The following is a 21,872-nucleotide window of genomic DNA, read 5'->3' on the forward strand; positions in this document are numbered from 1 at the left end:
TACATTCAAGGTAGAGGCAGAACATCAGACTTTTCTTTTTTTCCCAAGGGGTGCAAAAAAAATGTATGTCCAGGGGAATACCTCTTCCAACACAGACCTATTGAACTATTATTCAAACAAATAATAGTAGGAGAGCAGAGACGGGGGCTGGGCTGCTGCTGGGCCGGGCRGCTCTGAGCCCCTGGGTGAGGGAGCCGGCTCTCATCCCGCCTGGGCTGAGGCCCCACGTTACCTGCCGGGGCCCAGGGCTGTCACCCGCTCCCATAGCAGAGGCCTCGTGTCAGGGGCGCTGGGGCAGACCTTAGCTTTGCTCCTCGCAAGCCCTCCAGCCCATCGGCCAATTCCAAGTGTGCTGGGTGTATTTATTGAATCAAATTGCCACAAGTTGCTCAGCTGAGGGGTACAGGAGCAGGGAGCGGCGGTGGGAGCTCATCCTGCAGTCAGCACCGGGGGCTGCAGCTCTCGGCCAGCACGGGCTGTGCAGCCAGCGCGAGCGCTGCAGGATGGCATGGGGGTCAGCTGTGCCCTCCTCCACGGCAGCATTGCACTCGCATGGGCTTAGTCCCTATGGCTAGTGACTGCTTTGGGGTTGCCTATTTGCATGAAACGCTCACACAGCTGCTGCTGTGGAGACTGCTGCAGGCTTTGGGCTAGAAGGAGCTGATTTAGCTCTAGTTCACCCCTCTTGCCCCTGTCCCCTCCAGGGGGAAAGGTCCCCTCAGGCCTCGCCCAGCCCCTCCTGTGCCCCCRTCCCCGGCACTGCCCCATCTCCAGCAGTACAGGACGCGAAGGTGGGTCAGCCCCCGAGCAGGGAYAGCTGCACCAAGAGGAGGTCCCGCGGCGGCAGCCAGGCCAGGGCTCGCTGGTAAATACTGCAGGGAGCTGCTACCAACAAACAGGCACACGAGGAATTTGTAGCTGATGGGGGAAGCGGCGCAACCGGCCTCCACCCAATGGCCGGCAGCTGCCTTTGGCGTCGGCGCAGGCACTCGGAGCCCGGTCCGGCCTCCCCGCAGCGGCCTCCCCACAGCCAAGCAAGGCCCTTCACCCGAGCGCCGTCGCTCTCCGGCTCAGGGCAGAGCACGGAGGGGCTCCCCTCCAACGGGACCCCAGCTGGGTGCGGGGGCACCAGCACGGCCGAAGGCCAGACCCCAACTGCACGTGGCCCCTAATGATTTGTTGCTCGTGGGCAGCTCTGGCCCTTGGCCTGCGGCTTCCTACCTGGCTGTAGCTGCAGGCCGGCGGCCCCCCTTGGCCCTGCCCTGTGCTGGGCTGCCCCAGGGGAGCCTGGCCCCAGTGACCTGACAGGGAACAAGYTGGAAGCCAACGGGGAGAGTGCCCAGCGGCACAGAGGTCTGAGGCAGCAAGAGACAGATTTAACACACAAGGACCTCGATTTTAGCACCTTAAAATGTGTTCTGCAGCCCAAGCAAGTGTCACAAGCAGGCAGACCCTGACAAGCTCAGCAGTATTTGGGAAACCAGCTCAGGCATCACCACAGTTGGGGAACGGGGCCGTGGTTTGGCCACAGTGAGACAAGGGTCCCGTTCTGCCTAGCGCCTCGCTCAGCCCAGCTCAGACCTCGGCCCTCCTGCTGCCCGGCCCCACTGCAGGGGTAAAACCCTCTTGTGACGTGAACCACGTCAGCGGCCCCGGAGCAGAGCACAGGCCCCGCACGGGCCGTCCTGCGGCTCCCGTCTCCCGCAGCTCCCCGGACCAGCAGCAGCGAGGCCAGGAGATCCCAGCCCCGAGGCCCCCGCAGCCTCTGCCCCCGGCTCCCAGGCAGCTCTAGTGGCCGCTTTGCCCTTGCCCTGCGCAGGAGGGGAGGCCGCTGCTGGGCAGGGAGGAGTACAAATACTAGAAGGTTTTTTTGTTTTTTTGTTTTTTTTTGGTTGACTGGCCTCTCCCCCGCACCCCGCCACGTGCCCTCCCGYGCCCGATCCCTTCAGTCTCTGCTCACAGAGTTACAAGCAAGAATCCCAGTGCAGCTGCAGATCATGTCCATCAAGGAAGTCTGTGGAGAAGAGGCTGGGAGCGGCAGTGCTGAGGGGAGCCAGGCTCATGACGGGCCCCCCCGGCAGCTCCAGCCAGTCCATGCTGTCCAAGTTGGCCTCGGCCAGGTCCAGGGCTATGCCCCCGGCCGGCTCGTGCGCAAAGTGCAATTCCGAGGTGTCCATTGGTGAAGGCGGGTGGTCCAGGATGGCCGAGCTGCTCAGCATCTCGCTGTGGAGGTCGTCGATCAGGGACAAGGGCTCCGGCCCGTCGTGGCCCGCGGTCAAGAGCGGGAGGCCGGTGCTGCTCTCCAGGAAGTCCTCGAGGCGGCCCACGAGCACCGGCTGCGCCAGGGCGCCGGGCGCCGCCAGCTCTGYCGAAGGGAGGCTGCCGGGCGGCGAGGGGGCGGCCGGCGCCGCGGGGGCTTCTTTCCCAGCCGGCGATGACTGATCCTTGAAGTCAGCAGAAATCTCTGCACGGGAAACAAGCGCGGGGCCGCAGTGAGGGAAAGCTCTGCCCATCGCAGGCACGAGCCCTCCTGCCCGCCCCGGCAATGGGGCAATGGGCAGGCCCCTCGCTGAGCCCACAGGGGCAGGGGAAGCCCTTCAGCGCACTGAGGGGCTTCAGCTCTCCTCGCTCCACAGAGGAGACGTGCCCAGAGCCACCAAAGAGCAGATGTGCCCAGAGCCGGGGGTTGTACTAGCCRCGGCCGTGCCCCTCTGTGCCTCCAGGACTGCCTACCAGCGCCCAGGGCACCGGTGGGCGCAGGGGCCGGGGCCACATTCACCCAGTGCCCGCGCCCTCGGGCTCCGCGCGCCTCAGGGTCCGCGCCAGCCTCCCTGCGGGGCTCGCCTCCTTACCCCCGCTTTCGATGAGGATGTCAAACAGGTCGTCCATCTGCTGGCTGGAACAGCCGTTCTCCTGGGAAGAGAGCACAGGATGGGCTTCCAGCTTCGGCTCTCCTCCCTCGCCCCAAGGATGGGTCACACCCAGCAAAGACAAACACACCCAGGCCTGGCACCAGACTCCAGCATAACCCCGGGGCTCTAGGGAGGCAGATTTAGCACCCATGACAGGACCACTCCTCTGGAAGGGCATGGTTTGGGATCTCTACCTGTGGTTTGGGCTCCTCCCCATACCCTCCAGAAGGAATCTGAATGGGAAGGCTCAATTAGAAAGGACCTGTTTGGTTTCTGATTCCTCTTGCTTGCTCAGACTGGAAATTTGAGTGGATTTACAGCAGCATCTTTTCACATGCTCCCCGAGGCAGGCTGGGGAGRGAAGGGCTCTCACCTCCTGGGCTTTTGGCTGTTGCTTCATTGCCTCTTCGTAGCCTGGTGGCTCTTTCTTCGGGACCGGGGGCACAGGGAGAGGAGGTGGAGGAGTTCCAAAAAGCGACGGGTGCTGCTGTTGCTCCAGGTCCATCTGGGATGGGGAAGGGGCAGCAGGAGAGCCGGGCTGTGACGAGGGCTGCTGGGACAAAAAGGCAGCAGGAGTGAGATGGGGAAAGGCCAGAGGAGCTCCCTGCTTTGGAAGCACTTTGAGAGCAGCGSTGTCCGGGCAAGTAGGGGCCCTGCAGCTCCACTCCCGCAGCCGCTAACCCGCGCGCTCACGGCAACACGGACCTCCCCTCCAAAGCACCGCTCAAATCTCGGCCAAAATCACCACCAGGGAGCCTGGTCTGTCCACGTGGSAGGTTCCTCCAACACTCTGGAGAAAGACAGGCATTTCCCACAGGGCCTTCACCCTGCTCCGCGCTGCACGGGCCAGAATCTGTCTGTCCTCAGGCCCCGCTGGCACCAGTGGCTGCTTCGGGGACGGGCTTCACTGGCAGCAAATGCCCCAGCGGGGAGCACCAGAGCACTCAGAAGCACTGGAGCTCTCCAAAGGAAACCCCAAATGTTGCAGGAAGTGGCGCCAGTGACTCAGCTTCACCAGTGAGTCAGCGAGCAACTGCCCAGAGGAAACACCGACACACGAGTCAGGCCTTGGCCTCTGCTGGCTCCCTCCAAGCAACGGGTCCTGCACATCAGCCCCACCACTTGTGCCTGTTGCTGCTCCTCCCCGTCCCATTTTCCCTGGAAAACTTTTTCATCGTTTCTTTGAYCTGGGTGTACAGGAGTGACCCCAGGTCCCTGCAGGGCTGCTCTGCTGGAGGGGGGCTGGCAAGGGGCACTGTGAGTGTCCCAGGTCACTGGGAGCTGCTGGGAGGGCACCTTTTTGGGTATTCTGTGTGGGCCAGCTTGGCCAGGAGCACCAGTTTTCAGGGACCCTTTGTGGAACCCGTTGAGGAAGAAGGGCTGYAGGTTTGGAGGTGCTGAGAAAGACAATATGGTGTGGGGCAGCTGCCCCGTGGCCACCTGCAGGCCTAGCTTCTGACCCTATGGGAGGCAAAAGGATTAGGAGAGTCACTACAGCTGCCTCCACAGCCCAGGAGCTGCAGTCAGGCCCCAACCGCCACCGGCCACAGGAGCCTGTGGGAGAGGATGCCTCTGTTCACCTCTGCCTTGCAGCAGAGGTCTCCAAGGGACCAAAGCACTTTGGCCCCTTCGCACTGTGCCTCTCTGACAGGACACAACACCCTGACCAAGCCACAAGCAACTACTGCCTTCATGTTTGCTTCAGGATCTGACTCCAAAGCGATCCTCCAAGGTCTAGAAACTCTTCAGAATCCTTCCGTGTCTTGTCCTGACTGCCTGTTAGATATCCCTGAGCAGGGCTAGAACGGAGGGAGCAGCACAAGCATCTTATAGACGGCCCCTGGAGAAGGGGTAAAGCTGGAGGCGCTCTCCTCCTCAAATCTCCTTTGCMCTTCACAGAGGCATCATTAGCAGGTATGTTTCAGGCACAGGACGCGCTATTTGAGCAAAGCGCAGCAGGACCAGTCACTAAAAGGCCACATCCTTTTGCCCCTTCAGTGCTCGTATCCCGCACACTGCCCACGCTAGCSCCGGTAAGCTCTCTGCACACACTAAGCACCTTGCAATTTAAGCAGCAACACTCCACGAATACGGCACACTGCTGCAAACCCAAGTCGCCCATTCTGGCCTCTCCTCATTTGCAACTGATGGAAAAYGCCTGCTGCAAACACCAGCTGCTCTTCTGTCCAGTGTGGGACATAATGCAGGAAATTGCTAGGGCTTAGCCCAGGCCTCTGCTGTACAACCCTCACACCCCCATGAGCAACACCTGGAAGCTGAGACGCTGGCAGTGGGCACAGCTAGTTTAGCAGGACTCAGAGGAACGGAGAACGTGCGCCAGGTAGCCGCTCTGCTGCCACACTGAAGCTTGAACACAGACGCCCCACACCACTGCCAGCTGTGGCACAACAGCCGTGAGCTCTCTTGGCTGCAAGGTCTCTGGCCTGCACTCCCACCACCACGAACCCGAGAGCAGGCCAAGGAGAGAAGGGAGCAACGCGCGCAGGTGGCCGGTACCTTTCCCACAGCCTGGGGCAGTCCTGGCGGCGGCGGCGGCGGGCTGCCGGCGCGCGGCTCGCCCGGCGCGGGGCTGCAGGCCTTCGCGGGCGACGGGCGCGATTGTACTCTCTGCAAAGGAAAGGGTGGCCGTGAGAAGCGGCTGCGCGCACGCAGCACGGAGCGAGGCTTTGCTTTCTTACGCGATTGAGGAAATCTCTTCTTCCTGAATTATTCTTTCCTTCCTAATATTAATTCCTTCCCAATTATTCTTTAGTTCATCAGTTGGTCAGTCAGTCAGTTGTTCTTCACCGACCGGAAAAATCYGACTGGGGTGGGAGTCAGTGGCCCRAACGAGGCAGTYGCACCACTCTCAACCCCTAGACTAAGCAGGACCTCTGAGCCCTGCTGAATGAGCTGTGGCCCTGCGGCCATGAGATGTGACCCGCGACCTCTGCCTGCCTTGCACTCTTCGGGAGCAGGAGCTAGAGCACACGCAGATCCCCTGGGGTGTCAAGGGTGGCACAGGAGGCCCATGTTTGACATCTGGCTCTCATCTCACCTGACACACAGCAAACACAGCCTGCTCAGCGYCCAACCAAGGGCACTGCCAACCGCTCGGCAGAAGGTGCAGGGAATGTGGCAGTAGACAACAGAAATCTCTCCTGACACCACAGAAGATGCTGAGATTTGACTTAGGTCATAAAGCCTGGGCATATTTATCTCTTCCTGGAAGAAACACTCAGAACACTTCTGTTAAGTGCTGAATTCAGGCCAAGAGGGGAATAGTCGATCGCCGCTTAGAAAAGACTCTGCCAACACTTAGAGAATGACAGGCACTAAAGCAAGGAGCATTCAGAAAGCAAAGAGGCTGCCCCCGTGGTCTGCTTTCAGCTCCCAACAGACAAGACAACCTAGTACTCCAGCTCCAGTCTTTCCATTAAAGAACAAGAGGTGCAACACGCTTTTGAAAGCTGGAGTGAGATGCGGCAGCAAACACTAGTGCACCGAGCCCAGATCCAGSCTGAAAAAGGCAGAGCCAAACGTCTGGAGGAAAGCTGACAGTCTGTGATGCACAAGGCCAATCCGGCACTGCTGCATGGGGCTCAGCAGTGCCAAACTCCASTCTTTTTGCTGAAATTTTCCTTACACTGCTCTGTTTTACAAAGTTATCAGCCCCCGCAGCAAGAGACCTAGTTTTTCTTTTTGTCTTTTACAGTTTATTGCACCGAATTTCCCACGTGTGCAGTCACCCTCCGAGGGGCGAGGGGGAGGATGGAAGAGGAGCCCCGGGCTGCCCGGGGCGGGAGGCGGCCCCGGCGCTCGCTCACCTGCAAGGCTGGGCAGCCCCCGAGCGCCTTCCCGTGGGGCGAGAGGCCCTGCCTCTCGCTGCCCTGCTTGGTCACGGTGAGGACGATGTGGGTCCCTGTGGAGTCGCTGATGAGGGTGGGCGGAGGGGTGCCCTTGATGAGGTCGCTCAGGGTGCTGCTCCCTTGCTGGCCAAGGAAGAGCCGCGGGCTGTGGGGCTGGGGCTGGCGCGGCGGCTCCGCTTCCGCGGCGGGCACCTCCTGCTTCACCAGCACGGCTTTCTTTGGCACTGCGCTCGGCTCCGCTTCCATGGCGGGCGCCTCCTGCTTCACCAGCACGGCTTGCTTTAGGACTGCGCTCGGATCCGCTTCCGTGGCGGGCACCTCCTGCTTCACCAGCACGGCTTGCTTTAGCACTGCGCTCGGATCCGAAGCGTCCATTTGGCTCGCAGTTGGGGCAGGGCTGAATTGCTCTGTTTGGCCATTGGATTGCTTTGCAGACTGGCAACTTAGGAAACTGTTTTCGCTCTTGACCCGGACGCCGAATGCTGCCGGGGTGGAGGGCAGGGCTGCTCCTTCTGCCGCAGCGGCCAGGGCCGCTAGCGACTGCTGCAAGCGCTTCTCCTGCTCCAGCTGGAGCCTCAGCATCTCCACGAGCTGCTGCTTCTGCTTCAGCATGCGCGTGAGTTCCTCGATCTGCTTGTCCTTCTCCTGCAGCATCTGGTCTTTGTCCCGAGCGTCGGCGTCTCTGCTGCTGCCGGTGCTGCTCCGCTCCGACCTGGGCGCCGCGCTCACACTGCAGGAGGCGGCCTTGGAGCTCTCCTCCTTCACCACGAACTGCACTGGAGACGCCTGCAGGGTGAGCTGGGTCAGCGGCGAAGTCACCATCTCCCCAAAGGTGTCTCCAGTGGCCGAGTTCTCATCCCCTGTGCTGATCTGCGAGCGCTCGGAAGGGGTGGGAGAAACGGGCGGGGTTGAGCCTGTGCTGCCAAACTTCATGACGCCACCGCTCGTGACTGTGGCCACCACCACCTCCGCAGGGGCAATGCCGGCGGTGACGAGGGCCGGCCCCGTGCTCAGCCTGGCCGCCGGGAAGGCCACCACCACCTCGGCAGCTTTGGGGAGAATGGCTGCCGTGCTGGGCTTGGGATTGGGGGCTGCCGGGCCRCCCGCGCCGTTCTGCTCTTGGTAGGCTCGGAGACGCTCGATCAGGTCCGTCTTCGTGCCCGACACAGGCAAGGCCCTCAGCTTCAGCTCTTGCTTCAGCTCGGCCACCTGACCARGGGAAAAGGAGACGGTAACATCAAGAGAACACACGCTCTAACCACAGCAGCTACTGACAACGACCAGAATCAACCACACCAGCCATTAACAACTTACACACCCATGAGGCCAAGGACTAAACTGAACCTCGCAGGGCTACGGCCCTGCCTCTCAGGCTCGCCCTGTGGGGTAGCAACGCCGGCCATCACCCCAAATTCCTGCCAGTCCCTCTCAGCCCTGCTCTGCAGCCTCCACTCCATTCCCCTGCGCCGCCCTCCTCCAGTATTTACCTTCATCTCGTCGAGGTTGGCCGGGAGCGGGCCGGGCTTGCCCGCAGGCGCGGCGCCGCTCTGCCGCAGCAGCGCGCCGGACGCGGGCGATGCCGAGGACGCGCTGCCGACGGCGGCCGAGAGCCCGCGCGCGGCCGCGCCGCTGGCGCCGCTCTGCTGCTCGCCCAGGGGCCTGCGGGGCAACACAGAGCACAGGCATCACAGCTGGGGCAAGACATGTGGACACAAAGACACTCGGACACGCCAGCGCCTCTGACTGTCGCCACTGCCCCTCACTCCATCCACCAACTCATGTGAGCTGCACTGCTCGATTCACCTGACCCCGGTTGTTCTTGAGGGCCCCATAACCCAACACGACTGCACCCAATTCCCCCCCGGCACGAGCAGAACATGATGCCCTGATAACAGGACTGGTCCTTCCTAAGAGCTGGGGCTCCTGCCATCAGCAGAGCTGACAGGGCTGAGGGACACAAGCGCCTCCCAAAGCAGACACGTGGCAAACACGACCCGTACTTTGGGGGGGCTGGCAGGATGGTCTGATAGTTGTAGTGCTGCTGCTGCTGCTGRTTGAGGATCTGAAGCTGGAGAAAGAGCTGCTGCTGCTGCAGTATTTTGGCATAGGATGAATCCATGGGGGGAGCTCCTTTGTCCTGCTTTTGGTCCGGGGGGATATACTGGTGATATTTCAGCTTCTTGACTTTCGGCTTTAATTCCTTGGCTTTTTTACTGCGCTGGGACTTCTCGCTTGCAGACTTGGGCTGGCTTTGCTGTTCAGGACAAAAGAAGGAAGCAAATAAGAATGGAAACACTTGACTAACACAGCACCCCAGGTAAGCCAGAAAGTTGGGATTTTTATTTCAAAATTCTCCACATTTAACCTCAGGGTCTTTCCATGTTTCTCTAACTTTGGCAATGCATCCACAACAGCTTACATAGCACCAGAAGGCAGGTAACCAACAGAAGACCATTCATCTTTCCCAGTACACCCGACCCCTTGTCCATTCAGTGTAGACTCCTCATCTGTAACTACTGACACTGCTGACTCGACTGTTTCAGAAGATTTTGTATGTGGGGCCTTTTTATAGCAGGTGAACAGATCTTGGACCTGAAGCATCTATTAAACACATCGCAAGCAGTGACAGAGGAAGACACTAGAGAGCAAGAGGCCTTCCTCCTTAGCATCCTTTAAGATAATACCTCCAACCCCAATCCTTCCTTGAAGCAACCACCTTAGTTTCTGTCAGACTGCAGCAAGGAGAGGAGTGCAGCCAGTACCTTAATGAGTGTTGGGGGGGGCTTGGCAGCAGGAAGAACYGCTCCGTTGGTGAGGTTAGGAAGCAGCAGGGGCGGCGGCGGCAGAGGCGGCGGGGGCTGCTCGGGCAGGAAAAGCGGTTCACTGGAGTCTGCACCGAGCTGCAACTGGGACGTACCCTGTGGGAAGAGAGAAGGGCAGGAGGGACACACTGATGAGAAGAGAAATGCACTAACAGAGTGGCAAGACGTGTCCCCCAAACGAGCGSAGGCTACAGGTCGTTAGTTGGGATTCCTGCACCCTCCACTCCAGTTGTCCCCAAGAAGGAGCACAAATACTTAGGGCAGAAACGACTCAGGATTTCACACCTGCATCTTTCACCTTTGCCCACCAGAATCAGTCACACGGAGGCCACGTCACCTGTAACCACTTTCCTCCCCTCGTCCTCACGTCTCCRCCTCAGGCTTGTGAACAGAGGGCTTCACTGCCACCACACAGAGCCGAGACCCCGACGAAGCCGCCCAAACTGCTCCTCAGCAGGGACGTTTCAAGGATCTCTTGGCCTCGCTTCTGAACTCAGCAGTAGTTGCAAAGCTGCCGGACGCTGCAGCAGCCAACTGCAGTCTCACCTGAGCTAGCGACGGGCCCGTGGTGCCAGGGAGAGGCTCGCAAATCCGGGAGTCCATTGGCGACGGGACGGAGCCCTGGGACTCATGGCTGGCCGGCTGTTCTGGGGAGAGGGCATCACTGCTGTCCTCATCRAAAGAGGAGTTGTCTGCAACCTTTGGGTAGTTCACCTGTCCCACTGCAAACACAAACACCAGCTGTGGGCTTCGACGCAGAGTAAAAGATTATTTCACTTGATGCTAAATATCTCCCAAAGACAACGAAGGAAAGGAGAGCTAAATGTCTGTGCTGTGCTTAAAGTACCAAGTTAAAATGGGAGAATAAAGCCCAGACTGAAGCTACCGGTGGAATAAAAATAATGTTACGATGCAGACCAGAGTGAAGCACTTCCCTAGTCTCTCAGCAGGAAGGTCAAAAGTACAACACAAAGTACTAAGACCTGTCCAAATCAAGAACTTAAAGCTTGTAAGCAACAAGGGCTATGGACTGAGTCTGAAGTTGTGGCCTTGGTGGCTATTGGCATTTCTGTCTATCTACAAGTCCCACAAGCAACAAATTATCTCAAATCCTGGCAAGCAGGAAAATACTCTCATTCCTACCTAACAGCGGAGTGACAGAAATGCACCAARAACTGACACACTTTAAGTCAAAGATGCTGCACCTCCAGTGTCCCAGTTCACGAGTTCAGTTCACTCTCCCCCAGCTATTTCTGGGGGGYTACCCCTTCCCTGCAGCTTTGCTCACACTGGTGCACATTTGCCTCCGAAGGAGCTGCCTGCATTTGAAGCCCAGGCTGCTCAACCTGGGGAGACGGGAAAGAGCACTMACTGTTCGGGCAGTGGGAAGGCATTCCTTTCAGCCCTTGGAATGGCACTGGCATGATTTCCATCTGTTCTGGTTTATTTTTAAAGGGGCTGAATCCTCTGAAGATTGTTAGTCCACAGACAGCTTTTGTTTCACCACACCTGCTTCCATCCTGTCTCTCTGCTCCGGGTGTCAGCTGGTTCTCCCTGACCAAGGTTGCTGATGTGTTACACACAGAGAGATTTTTAAGGGAATTCAGGGAATGTGATCCACGAACTCCTGCAAGTCTTGAGAGTCTGGGATTGGTTTCATGCTATTCTGAGATGTTCACAGTACTTATCATTTAGTGTCTTTGTGCTATTATCTGAGCCAGGAGTTCTGTTTTTTGAATCCTTGGAGTTGAAAGGGTCGGATTCTCAGACCAGAAAATAGGACTGACCAGGGGATTGTATTCCCCCAGACAGGAAGCTGAATTCAAAAAAAAAATCACAGCCACCTATGGGACATGCTCTCAAAAATCAGTCCTCCTGTGGCCTTACCTATAATGGCTTCCTTCAAGCTTGACTCCACAGGCAAGATGTTCTTCTCCACGAGCTCCATGGGACCTGGCCTCTGCGCTATCTTCTCATTGAGGTCATCAGCCAGCCTGGCTCTCTTGAGCTTCAGCTGCTTAGCCTGCAAGGAGGGTTCAGCTGAGGTCTCTGCTCGGGGAAAGGAGAAAATGGCATCAGTCCAGCAATGGTCAACCTCTGCACTACAGCAGTATTTCACTTCTATTCAGAACGGTAACTGTAGATATCTGCACAGAAAAAATCCCTGTAGAGAACAGTAGCTAACTATAAAATATAAAAATATTTTACATATCTTACAGATATTACGTATAACTATAATAGATCTCATGACTCTAGGAAAGGCCAAATTCACTGCATTTAAATCATAGAATCATAGAATCATAGAATGCCCAAGGTTGGAAGGGACCTCAGAGGTCATCGAGTCCAACCCCTCTGCACACCTGCACATGCAGGATCACCTAGAGCACGTGGCACAGGTTAATTGATGTTATTGTTTCTCACTCATCTTCTTCCCTTCAGTTGTGTCCAAAGATGTGGTACTCAGCAGAAGCAGAGCACCTCCTCTCTGAAACCGAGGGGTGTATTCACTAGATCTCATCTTCCTCACTCCCATTTGAACACTTTAGGGTGTCCCACCAGAAGACCAATCCACACTCATTTCATTTTATAGTTGCTCAGCTGCACAAAACAGTTGCAGAATTTGAGTTTACTTGACAAATTCCTCAGAAAATCTAAAAAAAAAGCATGCAAGGAGATGAATCCTTCCCAAGAAACCATGCAGCAGATATGACCTTCTGCCCACTCCTAACTGAAAGAAACAATCTGGGGGTGTAAGGCAAAATACAAAGCTWTTAAAGGAGCTATAACAAACTTATTGTTGATGCCTTCCTGTTGAGTGTGTGCTATACCTTCCAGAATGTGCATCCTAACCAGCTCTGATCTCTCTGGCCGGGACCGGATTTTCCGTTTCAAATAGTCCTCTGTCTGCAACAAAATCAGACAAGAACCAATTTCAGTGGATCAGACACAGGAGTGAGGTAATTTAGGGTAGCACAAGCAAGAGAAACAACCACTTTTAGTTATCACAAAGATCCAAACAAGCACTGAACAGAAATGGGAGATATCTTCTGTGCCAGAGAACCAACAGAATCATTTTTCTTTAAAGACAGTCTTCTACTGCCCATCCCCTCAGTGTAAGAGTGCCCCACCGACCCTGGWGAACACAAGCAGAAACAGATTTCTGCAAGAGAAGTTCCCTGATTTTCCCTTTACACAGCTTGTGTCAGGGTGACATTCAAGATTTTACTCTTTATGTTACAGATATATGCATTGGTTCCATTAGGTACAGGAATCCTCATACACACCGCCAGCAATCAGGGCTCACGTGTGGTTTGGGCCTTATTCCTCTATTTGTTTAAAGGCACGTGTTTTGTTAAGCTTAAAGACTCCACGTTGGGGAGAATCTAAACACTTTCAAAACTAAAGAGCTTTCCAGGCTAAAGAGTTGCTTTTTGCTCCCTCTCTGGGGAATCCTTTGGGTGATGCTGTCTGAGCTGATCACGTTGTCATTTACCCCTCTCAGGAGTGGCATCTGGCAGTAGTGGGGGACTGACTGAGCAAGTAATGACRGCTACTTAGCCATCGGAACGGATCCTTAGGGAAAATAAATATTAAAGGCTATCAAAAACACATGCCATTCATGCTCAATATTCTTTCATGAGGAAGTTAGAGAAGAACAGAGAAGAAACAAACAAAAACCTTTGGGATGCTGCTCTTTATGCAAACTGCATCACTGCAGTCCTGCAGAATTTAAAGGGCTCACCCTGCCTGACAGGTTTCATTTACAGCTGTTGTATCTTTAGTTTTACATTATTTTCATTTTTAAAACCAAACTTAGTCAAACAGCTGTAATGGGTATTATTTCTCTGTAGACTAGTCAGAAAAAAAACACTATCCCCAGAGGCATTTTGAGGAACAGAAATCATCAAGAAACCCCCAGTTTGAGACGAAGGTGCAGCATGAGTGTGCCTCCTATTTCAGGCCTGGCTTCCTCTTTCTCAAGAGCCAGGAGTCTCTGAGCTTTCAGTGTTTCACAAGATTTTGGGGATCTTCTCTAGTAAGCCTTCCATTTCCAGTGTCCTAGATAAACAACAGTATGTGTTTGTAACACAGAAATTACACACTTGGCTCAAAGCTGGAAATCACCCTCTTCAGTGGCATTCACACAGCAGGAGCACTTAAGGGCAAAACACACCATAAAAATGAGCGCGCAAAGATGGCAGGGAAAAGGAGTATCAGGGATCAGGTATCCCCAATGCTCCACGGAAGGACTACACCTACTGACTTCTTCAGAGTCTTAAATTGCAAAGTGTATCTTACCCTGGCCCGCTCCAAACTCCTTCTTTGCTCATGAAATGCAGCTGGACTTTTCAGAGCTGTTGAGAGAAAATATTGGGAGAGCGAATTAGGCTGGTTAGGCTCTTGCACTGCATGTTCCCTCAGGCCAAYACATGCACTGCAGCAACTTCCTTCTGCATCTGCCAACACACGGCTTGACTCTCCAGCTGGTACAAAGCAATGGGAATCACCACACTCCATTTTACCACACAGGAGCCACAGGAGCTGACCTGGACTTGTTGCGGGCTGCTGGGAAGAATAATAGGGGCTGCATTGCCAGATGCACTGATCCCTGTTCACAAAACAGGGCCCAAGAACATGAATCAAAAATAGCCTCCAACAAGCGCCTTGTACAAGCTTCAGCAATGGAGCTGAAGGCTCCATCCGGGACCCCCAAGTGATTAGCCCTGAAACCCTGCAGAGGGTAAGTGAAGYGTCTGGAAGGATGGGAGAGGATCCTCCTGAACTGTAAATCTGCTTGGGAACCATGTAATGTCACAGGAAGCTGCAAGCTCTGCATTAATGTGCACCTGTGTTCTGCGTACACGCATGGGCTGCTTTAGAAATTCAGCAGCTCCGCGGCGGGACATGTACATTGCTCCTACATGCAAGAGAGAGACTGTCATGAGAACAGGAACACTGGGACAGGAAAGGACATCTGTTTGCTGACAGATAAGCAAGACTGGGGGAATTAACAGCAGCTCTCTACATGACAAACCTCTCCCTCTTCAGCCCCGTAYGCAAACACAGCCAAATGGATCGTGTTATAAGAACCTGATCCTCTGCTGTCCAGGACCACACTAACCCTGGAGGAATCTCTCACTCAGCCTGGCTCCTGTGGGACACCCAGACTCACGTCCCACGGTAAAACTGGAAAAAGAAGAGGTGACACCACTTCTGCCTCGGTACTAACAACTGCCACCAGTTTCCCAGCTTCCCCAAATCCACAAGCAGCTTTTTTCCTAAAACAACTGGAGCTTGGTTTATACACACAGCTGGCCAAAGGGAACATAACTCTTCTTTTGAGTTTCTGAAATACTCCTATTTGAGACTGCCCAATGGAGCTTTTAAATAACCACATTAAAAAACTTCAGCTTACAGACAAGTTGCGAGTCTTCTGAGGTCAGAAAACTTAACTTGTGCAGCCAGATGGGATTCAGACTACAGAAATAAATTATGAATAATTTACGGAATAACTGAACTAAATGGAGAAACAGCCTCAGTGAGCGAGGATACAAATCCCTACCGTGACGGGGCAAATCGTTCTTGTTCAGATTAAAGATAGTTTCATATTATCTGGTTATTGAGAAACCAGCAGAGAAAGTTAGGCAAACTGGCAAAGGGGACTGCACAGATTGGGATAAACCAAAAGGTCTCATTTTGCAATAACTGAAAAGAATAGTAGATATATTTAAAAAACAGTGGCTGAAACATCAATTCCTGGCCAGTCTGAAATCACACTGGGAAATGCTGTTTTCAGGCCACACTGACTGCTTTTCAGTATGCATRGAGTGGCACTTTAACTTGCCTGTCACCGCATGCACATCACAGAAAAGAGCAATTAAAATGACTTAATGCTCAGGTACTTGTGGGCAATGGTACCGTGTGATATAAAAATCAATATAAAAATCCTCCTAGGGTTTTTACAAGCAAAGCAGGCTGGATCTGGCGCTCGGAAACCTCGCTGCCGCTGGAATGTGCAGGCACTGCACTAATTCCTCGCTCTCCCCGTCCTCCAGGCATCTGCCGCCGGCGCAGGGACCGCATGAACTTTCAGTGACATTTTCCTGACCACAACAAATGGGCAGGAATGGCAACTGCGGCAGCTCAGCCCATTTCACAGGTAGCCCAGGAAAAATCTTGACTGYGGAGGCACCAAGCAAGAAGAACAGATTTCCCCATGCAAACCAAAAAAATGACCCCATGGCAAGTCCGGAGGGGTTCAGGCTGTTTTTTGCAACTGTCGCCTTGCAGCTTTGCTGCAGCTTCACTCTCTCCTGGCCCATCCCCTGGAAACAAGCTCTGGTTTGTGGCCCTCCAGCCTGGCAGCACGACAGAGGATGCCCTCTGAAAATGTCAAGAGGGCTCAAAGCCTCCGCTGCTCCCCTCCGCCATCAAGGAACAACTTCATTGACTTTATTATAGAAAATGGGGGGGAGAAATGCACCCAAGGAAGCGAGCTGGAGCCGTACAGAGCGGCAGGCCCGGACACTGCCTGCTTTGGACCCTGAGCTAACTCTGTGAGGAGCGTCGTGGCACGGACCACACGTTCACCGCTGTCTCCCACCGTGGTGCTCATCCCTGTGGAATACTACCTGGCACGAGGCCTCGCCGCCTGGGCTGCTCTCTCCATTTCCCTCAAAACGACCCATATTGACCAAACTCTTTTGGGCCGGGCCAGGTGCTCCGGCCCACCTGGGATGGGAAGCGGTGCTGACAGGAGCAAGCGGCAGCTCAGAGCACAGAGGCAGGCGCAGGGCCCCGGCCGCTGGGACTCAGATCCACAGCCCTCGGTGCCGGCCACAGAACTCACAGCAACGGAAACAGGAGACGAAGAGACTCCAAGCAACTGAATCCTGACTGCTCAGACTGGATAAAATATATTAAACTGCTCTTGACAGGAGCTTGTCTAACCTGTTCTTGAAGACCTCTAATGACAAATGCCTGACTATGTCCCCAGAGAAATTTCCTTAAGATTTGAAAGCCTTTCTGGACGACTAACCTACACTTCCCTTCCTCCCTTGCCTTACCTGACAACAACTTACTGTCTTCTTGGTATCTATGCGTATGTAACTATTGTAACTTCCAGTTTTCTTAGCATCTTCTGCTCTCTAAAATGACCAACTTCACTGATTTCCACCTTCCCTTGCAGATAAAGTTTCACAAACCTTTGATCACTTATTGCTTCCTTCTGGACTCCTTCCAATTGATCCACATTTTTCTTCAAGTGCAGTGTCTAAAACTGGACAGCCTAGACGGCATCTGCTTTTAATGGGGCTGAATAGACTATTTTGTAACACTTCCCAGTTATACATCCCAGTGTGGCCCGGCTGTTTGCCTTTTGTGTGTGTGTGTGTGTGTGTGTGTGTGTGTGTGTGAAATGTCTAACGCTGTTCACTTGTGTTTGGCTCACAAAAGGCCAGGGCTCTTCTGTGGAGTCGCTGTCCAGCCAGTCACCCTCCATGCTGAACACGCTGCTGACGAGACCTGCCAAAATGCAGAACCTTCTGCATTCGTTTATTTTCTTTCACCAGATTCTAAAGAGTATTGTGAGTCCCAATGGTGTCCTCCTTGCCACTTAAAAATTAGCCAGTTTAAACATATTATTCTCTCATTTAAATCAAATTGCTGAAAATCCTGAGCAGTATCAGACCCACTCCTACAAACTCACTATCCCACCCTGCTCAACACATCCTCTCAGGCCAAATGCAAACCGTTGATCCAACCGCTGTCCAACCAATTGTGCAAACAGCCTTTATTCCATATACTGCTGTCCAACCAATTCTGCGTCCAGCTTAAAGTTCTCTCCTTTCACTTACGAAAATGTCAGGTGAGCCGGTGCAGAGCAACTCACTAACCCCAAGAAGTGCCGACGGCCATTAAACCTCCTGATTTCCTGAGGAGGTTACTCAGCAAGTATTTAGATTCCCCGTAGGTCCATCTTAAGCTAATGCCCTCCTCCCTCTCTGCTGATGCTTCCACTGTCTCCAGACCACACAGCAAACCAGAGCAGAGCTGCTATTGAAGAGGACAAGACCTCCACCTCCTGCCCACCCCTCTGCCCCTTCCCCAAGAAGTGGGGCTGTTTATCTCCATCTGACTCCTTGCTCTGGCTCACTGCCCGATCAACAAACAGCTCTGCCCCCAAAGCTGGGGTGAGCATCTCATCAGAAGGTGCTGCTGGAGGAAGCAAAGCCCGACAAACACAACAGCAGCTGCCGGCCGCTGCCTCCTCTTTTCCATGACAGGCAGAGGCAGCTTTCCGTGCCATTTCTCCACTACGGAGCTGTGCCACAACATGGCTGTAACTCACACTACTGCCCCCTTCTAGTTGTGCACCTCCTTCTGCTTTTATTGCTGTTACTTTCATCCTTAATAATCCGAGGATCCACTTTCCACCCTCATTCCAGTACCCAGACCCGGGACAAAGCCTGCTAGCCTTCCATTAGGCCGACCAAACAGCTTGTGGATCATGGTTGTTTGRAAAGCGTTATTCCAATGGGGATCAGCAGCCCCCGAATAATGGTGCAAGTAAAGTGGGGCAGGACGGCCCTGCAGGCAGATCTCCTTTGAGGCAGCCCCACAGCAGCAGCAGCTCCCGCTCCGTGTGCGCGGGCCGCCCCGGTCCGACTGTGCGGCGCCCCAGCTCGCGATGCGGAGGCCTTAGGCTGGATAACGGGATATCCTGCGGGATATCTGCTGGCAGCGCCTCGGGCGGCACATTCCCGCAGTGCCCCTCGCTGAGCACGCGGCGAGGGCTTTCATCCCACTCRGACACCCGCTTACTTGCAACCCCTGTAAGGACGGGCTTAAAATCCCCCGCGTTTAGATGGCTGACAAGACGACATTATTTTCCTACCACAGCTGGGTCAGCTGCAGAAATTCCTACCACATACGGTTATTCCCTCTGGAAGTTGTTGTGGGCCATTTTGATGCTTCTCCCTCAGAATTCCTGAAGCGTGATTTAGCCTCTGCTCTCCCACCCTTGGCTGCCYCGGAGAAGTCATCCCGGAGAGGAAGCAGCCCATGGTTTTGTGCCTCCGCCCTTCCACCTGACCTCAGCCCCCGGCAGCGGCGAGAGGACATCCAGGATGATGCACGGCTTCCCATGCAAACCACAGAGCGCAAGCCACCGATCTTCTCTGACCCCACGCAGCAATTCCGCTGCAAAGGGGTGCCAAGCTGCAATGCGTAACGTCAGCGTTGCCTCCATGCAGGACCTTGAGGATGGCAGCGTGTGAACCAGCGGAGCTGCTGCTGCTGCARAGCTCCAAACCGCTGCTGCGTCTACATGGGCAGCCAGGGCGTGGGAACCAAATGTCAATCTCTGCTACCATAGAAAAGACAACAAGCGAGGCAAAATGGGTCAACCCTTTACCATTTGGGGTTCACCTTGCTACGTACAAAAGCCCATTTTAGTCTTGCAGAGCTTTCAAAGACAGTCATACACAGATACTCGAGTTCCTGGTATCTAGTGCTAAGAAAKTACTGGAATGAGAACAACATCCAGTCACTCTAAGAATGAAACAGAGCAGAGGAAGGCGACTGACCCAACTGCTGAGCAGGAGAGGTCAATGTATCTCTACACTCTGCACTGGTTTGTGCAGCCCTTGGAAGACACCAAGACTTACAAGGAGACAAATAAAACAAAGAAGGAAGGATGAAAGGCTCTTCAGCAACTCCAGCAGCTCAGATATTCACAGAAGAGAAAAGGCTGCAAAACCTCCCGAAATTGGTGAAATTGCCACTGAAGGCTCCTCTCTGCAAGCAGGTAAGAGCAGCTAGTAGATGTTCTCAGCTGGTCTCTGTGAGACCTGCAGGCAGGCAAGGCAGGGACACGCTCCCGCTCCCTCGGGTACCCTCCGTTATCACGGAGAGCAAGGGAGCTGCCGACCCCCACATSAGACCGACAGGCAACAGACACCCAGTGACTGCAGCAAGCAGCAGCTCCAGCTAAATTCAAATCACTGCCTGGAGCATCCCACRTTGCTGGGGATCCCCCAGGCAAGGGCAGGCGCCCCTTTCCATTGCTGTGACAAGAGGGGCTCGTGTGGCCCCCAGCAGCGGCCTCCGCGGCGCTGCCTCAGCGCGGAAAGGGAGCGGGGCTGGGGCTGGGCCTCCCCCGCACCCGGCACAGGCCGCTACTGTTGTCTCTCGTGTTTATTGGGCTTTTGTAAGAAGATGAGATAAAGGCGCTCGACGACTTCCTCCGAGAGCTCAGGGTGGAGCTCCCCGTAGCGCTGGGCGAGACACGAATCTCAAACCGCAGAGCCGGGCGGCCGGCCTCTGCCTTCCCACAGGCTCCAGCCCCCTTTCAAAGAGAGCTTCCCATCGGGAGGCAGAGGAATTCTGCAGTGCTCAGGAATGGCGACACAAGCGCAGAAGGAGGCCTCACACTGCTGGTGGGACAGCACCAGAAACATACATTTTGATGTATGTTTTGCCTAGGGAACATCCAAGGGCATTGACAAAAAGTGCCAAGACTTTTCAAGGCCCGAGCTGGGTTCAATTTGAGCCCAGAGTGACGTGTAAATTCTCAGAACGATCACTCTCTTCAGGAGCAAAATGGCAAACGCCACCCACGGCAACGGTTATCAGATCTATAAGTGGCTGTTGCTACAACAGTGCCTCCCACAAGCATTTACGGCCAATACAGATAATACATGACTTGCTCCACGCATCCAGTAACTCTTTGTATCCAAAGGATGTTATTTAAAACCTGGATTAATAAATAAATAAATTAAATGAATAAATAAATAAATAAATRAAGAGGAAAAAGGAACAAAAGRAACTAGGAACTTCTAATGAACCTCTTTGACTCATCTGCTCCTGGATGAGGCTTTTTATCCATCTCTTGGATGGAAAATTGCCCCTTTGCAAATGATTATGCTCCTCTGGCAAAYGACCTGCCAAGTTAAAGATCTCACTGGGCTGCAGGGATCAAGGACCAACGCACTACAAACCTGAGCACAGCCTTTTCCTACGCCGGTTTTGGAAAGGGTGAACAGCACATTTTACTACTGGCACCACGAACCTTCCTACTAAAACCATCATTAATGACAGCTCATATAAACACAAGGAAAACAAACACATTCTGTTATCTAAAAYAGAAGCAAGTGAGGTGCATTTGCTATTAGAGGCGCAGCTGTTAGGCCGGCCATAATGAGGCTCTCAAACATACAGGCTCCTACTGCATGGGCCTCAAGGCACTGAAACTGTTCTTCCAGAGAGAAGATCAGAGAGTGAAGTGGCAGAAAATAAATACCAGAGCACAAGTTACAGGTAAATGATAAAATAAAACCAGCCAARGAGGCCTGTGCTACAAGGCACTAACAGAAACGCAGCTGGAACTGCCCTCTGAAGTTTTGCTTTATGATACTTTATTTAGGGTCTTAACCAGTACACAACATCAAGTACATCAGAAGTTTCATTGCAGCCTCCAGAKTGGAGATTCCAGCCTATATGCAATGAACCAAGATATAAGAAGGTTTCAGAGACTAGATCCACTCATTAAAAAGTTATTTTTATACCTTAAAAACTTGAGTTTGGACATTTGATTAAAGCAGCCTGGGAGCAACAGTTTCACTCCATATGTTTCTCCTTAACCCTTTACCCTAAACGAAAGTACAATCTCATCTTGTTATGTGGAAAAAAAAATGGGAAAGTGAAGCAATCAGTAATGTGCAGATTACCAGGCACTAGATAGTTGAGAAGTAAAAATTTGTATATCTGGCTCTACAAAAATTCCTTAAGAAAATACAGGGACTCTCACTTCCAAGGCCTGATATGTAACGTAGCGAGAGAAAGCTGCGAGCACAATCCATAGTTCCCATGTAAAACAAGCAGGGCACTTTCGGGAGATTAAAAGAATTGATTTATATGAAGCCAAATTGACAAGAGAGCAATCTTGAAATGTGCACTGCACAGCCACACTGACACACTTTTAAATTTGGAAAACTCCATGCAGGCATAGCAGTTTATCTTATACAGCTGCTGTTATATGTAAGATAAAATACTGTTGAGATGTGCAGAATTGCACCTAAGATTATCTACGCAATTGGAGAACATATTTCCTGCCTCCAAAAATGCTATGCATTTATATAACTGTGTATGTTTGAACTGCTCACCACCTTTCCAGGACCTACATGAAGAGACGCTCCCATTTCACACCTAACACAGCTGTTAAAACAGCTGGTTTATTTTTTGTTTGGTTTTGTTTTCCCCTGACAACA

General features: G+C 53.6%; 1 protein-coding gene across 1 annotated transcript in view; it reads right to left on the reverse strand.

The window, feature by feature from the left end:
* Nucleotides 1-1,928: 1,928 nt before the first annotated feature.
* The window catches only part of MRTFA (myocardin related transcription factor A), a 96,407-nt gene continuing 76,463 nt past the window's right edge, over nucleotides 1,929-21,872 (reverse strand). Inside the window, exons 6-18 of the mRNA XM_026038275.1 lie at nucleotides 13,903-13,958; nucleotides 12,432-12,507; nucleotides 11,491-11,652; nucleotides 10,150-10,325; nucleotides 9,544-9,699; nucleotides 8,782-9,035; nucleotides 8,269-8,440; nucleotides 7,136-7,990; nucleotides 6,740-7,015; nucleotides 5,430-5,540; nucleotides 3,286-3,462; nucleotides 2,853-2,913; nucleotides 1,929-2,464 (exon numbers count right to left, since the gene is read on the reverse strand). Coding sequence (XP_025894060.1) covers nucleotides 1,965-2,464; nucleotides 2,853-2,913; nucleotides 3,286-3,462; nucleotides 5,430-5,540; nucleotides 6,740-7,015; nucleotides 7,136-7,990; nucleotides 8,269-8,440; nucleotides 8,782-9,035; nucleotides 9,544-9,699; nucleotides 10,150-10,325; nucleotides 11,491-11,652; nucleotides 12,432-12,507; nucleotides 13,903-13,958 — 3,032 coding nt within the window. The 3' untranslated portion in view covers nucleotides 1,929-1,964. The remainder of the gene's footprint in view (nucleotides 2,465-2,852; nucleotides 2,914-3,285; nucleotides 3,463-5,429; nucleotides 5,541-6,739; nucleotides 7,016-7,135; nucleotides 7,991-8,268; nucleotides 8,441-8,781; nucleotides 9,036-9,543; nucleotides 9,700-10,149; nucleotides 10,326-11,490; nucleotides 11,653-12,431; nucleotides 12,508-13,902; nucleotides 13,959-21,872) is intronic.

This window comes from Nothoprocta perdicaria, unplaced genomic scaffold, assembly GCF_003342845.1.
Source record: "Nothoprocta perdicaria isolate Ctin4 unplaced genomic scaffold, notPer1 scaffold_206, whole genome shotgun sequence".
Taxonomy (NCBI): domain Eukaryota; kingdom Metazoa; phylum Chordata; class Aves; order Tinamiformes; family Tinamidae; genus Nothoprocta; species Nothoprocta perdicaria.